Here is a 6,199-nt window from a genome sequence, read left to right as displayed (position 1 = left end):
AACGGTTGGAGGAAGCTCTTCGGTCGATAATCGACCATGTTAAACGGTATCAGCCGGTGCCAACACAAGCACCAGCCAGGAGGCAACGCCACCTGCAGCGGAACCCTCTCAGCCATATCACCGACACCTGCTGATGGACATGAATTCGCTGAAGACACCAGAGACCAACAAGAGGTCGACCTGGACGAAGTCGAAAATCAGTACCGAGAAGCTGTAGATACGCTGGAGAATCTAGCCAAACAGCTTCGCGACCTCAACTCAGCAGATAAGTCGGAAGAACGCCTGAAGGTAGCGCTGGAACAACAGCATACCATCTGCTTCAGACGAGTTGATGATTTGTGGAAAACGTTGGAGGCGAATCCACGCTTTAAAACACAAGGCGAACTTGACCGGGAGGAAATGAAGAGGTTGAAGACGGACTTCGCCCGGGCAGAACAAATAGCTGCCAACCTCCAGGCCCAGATCAACAAGATGGAAGGCCACGACCCAACAATGGCTAATGTGAAGAGAGCACTGCAGGATCAACTTAGATTCTCGCAGATACGCGTCACTAACCTCCAAAACAAAATCGACGGTCACCGTAGAATGATGACTCGGATAGCAGCAAAGCAGCAGCCGACCTCAACAGGAGGACCGGCTCAGCCGAAGCCACCAGTACAGGACTTGGCTACGTTAAGAAGCGCCCTAAGTTACGCGGAGAAATCGTTGTCAACATGACAGTGCGACTCGCCGGCATGGATGACAAAGATCCAGCCCAAGCAGCCGACAAGAAGGCCGCTGAAGACCGACTGACGTCCTCGCAACAACGAGTCCGCGAACTAACGGCGGAAATCGCCGCGCTTCAAAGTCAGCAGTCAGCACCGACCTCGACTAGCTCGACTCAGCCGACCTCTACAGCAGGACCGGCCCACCGACCTCAACAGTAGGAACGGTTCAGCCTAAGCCAGCGGACATTAGCGACCGACCTATGTCCCCGGTTACTGAAGCTAGAATAATGTCAGCAATACCGGACCCAGGAACGATGCCAACAAGCGCACCACCTCACTTGGTTAACCTGGTGAATCAGACGATGGAACTCATCACAGAAATGAGAGCCCGTCGAATCTTTTGTGATTCCAACAGCCGGTTAGCACAAGACTTGGACCGTGATATTTTGGCCTGGGAACTAACGTAAAGTTCCTCCGCCAACTCCACCATCCAGACGCGCCGAAGACTCCCGGCATAAGAGGCCATATAATAAGGACCTCTTCCTGGTTGGAAACGCGAGTCCGAGATTACATTGAAGAACGGGACCGTGACCAACAACGAAAGGAAACCTCTGAAGCATCGCTGCGAACTGCAGCAACGGATCGTCGAGCTCGGATCACACAAATCCAGTCGACACGTAACCCGACGGACCCTTTCGCAGTTCCACAATCCATACCGGATGACGAAATCCAGTTGACTCTGCAGACCGCGGACAGATTGATTGGTGAACTTTACCAATTACGGGACTCAACCGACCCGCAGACTCCGCAGTACTGCCAGATTGACATCAACCTAGGCCACTTGGAGAACAATACCAAGGAGGTCCGATTCATTCTCCGACCTGAGACGCAACGGACCGTCAAGAATCAGGATCGGTTACGGATTCTTAAAGTCAAAATTGACAGCTTCGCGGAAGACTTCTACAAACGCAAACAACAGGAAGCAGAACGCAAGCTGAAAACTCCCGCGAAGAAGATTAAGGCGACACTTAAGCCACCGGTCCAACCTGTCAAACCATTGGAGGTTCAACAAGATGAACCAATGGATGAAGTACCGCCACTCGGGAACGAACTCGAGGTCGGTGCATTCGAACAGGTGGATATGGATACTTCCGAAACACCAACAACACCGCAGGACGGCCAACCAAAGCCAGCTGCCCGACTCACTCGACCAACAACTCTGCTGGGACTCTCACATAAAGAGCCCATAGCAGACGACAAAGGTCCGAGGAGACGTCTATTCTCACCTCCACCAGTCCGAACAAAGGAACAACTGTTGGAAATTTTGAAAAAGACTCCAGCGGATGAAACACAACCGGGTCAGTCACAGAAACCGACCTCGGTAACAAAGTCAGTGTTTACGTCTGGAGTCCATAAGAAGTTAGTCCGACAGGCCAAGAACTATGACCTGGAACGGATTCTCAACGAAGCCCACCTAACAGAGGGATTGAGGCTAGGAAAGCTATCCACTGATGAGCAACAAGCACTCGGTCAGCGGATATACGCGCTAATCCAGGACAGGGACAAGGCTCTACGCCGACTGATGTTTGTGAGGTGCGGAAGACAGGCACTACGACAGCTTCCGCTGGATGCGGCCATTATTAAGCCAGCCCAACTACTCCGGCACCCTCGCATCAACCCTGCAGCCTACACGTTGGAGATGCCCCCTCAACCCGGTCAACAGGTTACCGAGAAGATTCGGTGCATCATGTCCGACAGTAGCGACGAATCTGACCACAACTACAGAAAGGGTGCCCAGATCGAAGATGACCCGACCTATGACGACGACTTAACCTGGCAAGAGACTCTGCTGATGGATGCACAAACAAGCTCCAGGTCGTCATATGGATCTCGACCGGCAGAATCAACGCCGAGAAGGAGTAGGTCTCCGGTGAAACAGATCTCACCGAACCGGGCAGCGTCTCAACCGGCAACGATGCCGAGTCAACCTCCGAAGGAACAACCACGTAGGTTCACGCCCCGGAATACTCCAACTAAACCGAAACAGACCCCGGAGGAGATGGATACGACGTCTCCAAAGGAGGTCGGACCTGAATCACAGAATGAATCGACTTCGGAACCAGCCAAGTTGGTCATTGACGAATCTCGGACAGATGAGCCGGCAACAGCTCCGGGTAAGAGAAGCAAAAAGAAGCAGCAACCGGCTGACGATTTCTCGCGAGAATACCACGATGACCCAGCCTTGAAACACGTTCAGGACCTGACCAGGTCGGAACAGGATGCGAGTGTGGACACTGCGTTCCCAGAGGACAAAGAACTCTGGAACTCATTGAAGTCACGCCGTGCTAACCTCGTTGGAAACACCGACGCGGTCCGTAAGGAACATGAACGCCTTACACAAAGGATGGCTGAGGTCATGAAAAGAATGGGAGAACGATTCCGTGCGGAGAAGGTCCGACTTGCGGCACAACAACAGGCCGCCACGACCCGACCGAAACTCTTCGCACCGGACCCGAAGTCGACCTCCACGACAACACGTCAATTGGTGGTCAAGATGAAGAACCCTCAACCAGTAAGGGAACCTTCCGTGCAGATCCAGGACGAATTACTGGATTCAAAGGTGATCAACTCGGCTAACTCGGCTAAGTTGTCACGGAGGGAAAAGAAGAAGGCTAAGAAAGAAGCCAGAAAGGAAGCTGAAAAGGAGGTGACCAAACAACCTCCGAAGGAACCGACTAAACCGAGGTCGGACCTTTCGATTAAGACGCCGAAACCTAACCCGGCCAAACGGCATAAGTCCTCCGAAGACCTTGATACCTCAGACGCTGGCCCACAGAAGCCGGACAAAAAGGGGAACGCCAAGGAGGAATTTGACTACGACGCAGCCAAACAGCGGATGCGAGAACTGATCGCCAGAGCAGGTACAGCGGTGACCAAAACAGAGGCCGAAAGACCACACGAAAGGTCTAAGCCGACGCCTAAGCCACCACTCAAGCAACCGAAACCTGCTACGTCCAAGAAAGATTCGGACGACGAATCGGAGAAACCGTCGGAACCTGACGACGAGATCTCCGACCATGGAGAAGCCGACCCATACGAAGGATTCAAAGGCGATCGTAATGAAGAATGGAGTCACGAAGAAGACACTGACGCTTCTGAATGGCCAGCCCCCGATGACGTACGTCAGCGGCTACCCGACGCTCAACCTGGCGACCGACCAGTCGGATTTCATACGGTTCGACTTCACGTCGAAATAGTCCGAAGCGTTAGGAACGCCCGAAACGAAGGCAGAGATGTGTACCAGTCATTGGTGCGCGACCTCTCGACCAACTTAAGGATCGTAGGTCGGACCTCACCCTGGCTCACACAGAAACTTATGATGGCTATAGTGGCATGGGCCTTGGACTTTGGATTAGCCGTAGCGGTCCACCGACAATGGGGACGGACCGCCGAGCTAATCGCACCGGACATCATTCAAAAGCTCAAAAGTGCCGCTGCCAGAGCACTGGACGACCCGCCGACGAGAATCGTCAGATGCATCGGATACGCAAGAAACCCCCGCGGATCCTCCTTACTACATATCGCCCGTATATACAACGTTATGTACGAGAACAGCCAAGGCAATATTGACGTCATAATGGGCCTCTTAGGACCTGTCATCGCAACGATGGTGGCAGAGTTTTCCTCCATACGACCAACGCGGAACGCGATTTACCACTTCGGTACACAGTACCTCGGTTCATACCGGAACAGCAACGACGCGATTTCAAACTCCGGATATCCTATATCAACCTACAGTCCTCTCCCGAAGGTACTGAAACGGTCGTCGAGGAGTACAGTGAGTCGGATGAACAACCATCCGGCGAGGCGGCGGACATGTTGAACATTGCACGGGCGTCAGGTATGTCGTCACAGAAACGACTACCAACCAACCGACCTCGGGCACCGTTTGAACCGGTAACATATGTCAACACCGCCTCGGCACCAGCAAGGGCAAGTGCAACTAAGCTAGGTCGGACTACAACCGGACGTTTTGCGGTGAAAGACACGCAATCTCTTCCACCGACCTCACCTATGGAAACTTCACCGGCTCCGGAAGGTAAGACTCCACGGAAGGGTCAACCTAAACCGGCTAAGTCAACAAAGAAGTTGGCGCAGACCAAGGAAAAGACGCCCTCGGAAGAGGAAGACGAGGACGAAGAAGAAGAAGATGAGGACGATGACGACACCTATCAAACACCAGAAGGGTCGGAGGATGACGATAACGACGATGACGATCAACCTCCACCAGCTTCGGCACCACAACAGCAGGGTGAACCGGAGATTTCTGACAATCAGAACGAACCACCGGCCAACGACGGCAACGAAGCTGACGAGCCGATGGATGAAGATAGTGGTGACGTCTACGTTCCTCAGAACTACCGTCAACAAGTACGGTTAACACCGGATTCCGATCCGAATCAACTCCTCCAGGAATGGAACGAGGATACCCAGGAAGTCCTACCGTTACAGATTCCTAACCTACCGAAGGTAAACGTCAAACACCCGACGGTGGCCATTAAACGTGCTCATACTCTACCCCCACGCGTCTCGGAATACGATCCGGGATGGATGTACACTTTCGCGGCCTTGAAGGCCCTGGCGACCTGTGGACCGAAGTTTGCGACACCGAAGATCGCATTCCAGCTCCTCAGGCACCATAAGATCGGTGACATCGGTGGAGGTTGGAGGCAACTAAGCCAGAGCAACGTATACCGGTACTGTAACCTTGGGTACAACGAAAGTAAAATCATACGGACATACACCAGCAGCAAGCGGATGTATTACGAATTCCCACCGGAGAAACGAGATCCGGCGCCGACCACTTATGAAGGTTGGGTACATGCCATCGAAGCGTGTATGGAAATGTCGTGGCATCCGGAAGGACTGACCCGCGGCGAAGTTCTACATCAGCTGGTAGCTAGGTTCGAATTTGAATGGGAAGCTAAAAAACCCCAGCTGGTCGACCCGAAGTACAAGCCCGTCAACAGAACGAAAGGAGGCGAGAAGTACATGTTGGGTGACGACTTGGACTTCGTCCTGAGCAAGGGATTCTTCCAAAAGAGATTTGGCATCAACCAGACTCGGGAAGGAGAACGATACGAAGCCCTTAAGCCATCAACACTCCGGCAACCGGACTCCGGAGTACGAACCAGCGAGGATTCCGCTAGCATGGCCCGGAACACAGCACTGCGGTGTGTTCAGGACCATGCTTGCCAAGGCACCCACGGTTAACTCCGAGAAACGGACGGCCGATAGGATAACAAGTCCCTAAATAACATGGAATCAATTGGACCGCAACGGAACGGATAGTGTCAACTATGACCCGCTACCTAGAATCGACCACAGAAGTCGATCTGCCAACGGTAGCCGACCTTCTAAACATTGACCAACCGACGTCGACCTGACGGAAGCATATGGAAATTACAAACGGGATGGCTTTATCGCAGTCT

General features: G+C 53.0%; 1 protein-coding gene across 1 annotated transcript; it reads left to right on the top strand.

The window, feature by feature from the left end:
• Positions 1–713: 713 nt before the first annotated feature.
• On the top strand, positions 714–5,981 carry LOC129598756 (titin homolog). Its single transcript, XM_055496796.1, has 3 exons — positions 714–846; positions 1,409–3,885; positions 4,461–5,981. The coding sequence occupies exons 1-3, from the start codon at positions 714–716 to the stop codon at positions 5,979–5,981; spliced, it is 4,131 nt and encodes a 1,376-aa protein (XP_055352771.1).
• Positions 5,982–6,199: the final 218 nt, after the last annotated feature.

The sequence above is a fragment of the Paramacrobiotus metropolitanus genome, unplaced genomic scaffold, assembly GCF_019649055.1.
Source record: "Paramacrobiotus metropolitanus isolate TYO unplaced genomic scaffold, Prichtersi_v1.0 Parri_scaffold0000128, whole genome shotgun sequence".
Taxonomy (NCBI): Eukaryota; Metazoa; Tardigrada; class Eutardigrada; order Parachela; family Macrobiotidae; genus Paramacrobiotus; species Paramacrobiotus metropolitanus.
Note: the sequence above shows the minus strand (reverse complement) of the source record. Positions and strands in the feature narration are given on the sequence as shown.

What these genes read in the sequence shown, in the direction of transcription:
- LOC129598756 (XM_055496796.1), top strand. Translation starts at nt 714, where the DNA reads ATGACAGTGCGACTCGCCGGCATGGATGACAAAGATCCAGCCCAAGCA. An exon ending in GGAAATCGCCGCGCTTCAAA is followed by an intron (nt 847 to 1,408) that starts GTCAGCAGTCAG and finishes ACCCTTTCGCAG; the next exon opens with TTCCACAATCCATACCGGAT. An exon ending in AATGGCCAGCCCCCGATGAC is followed by an intron (nt 3,886 to 4,460) that starts GTACGTCAGCGG and finishes ATACCGGAACAG; the next exon opens with CAACGACGCGATTTCAAACT.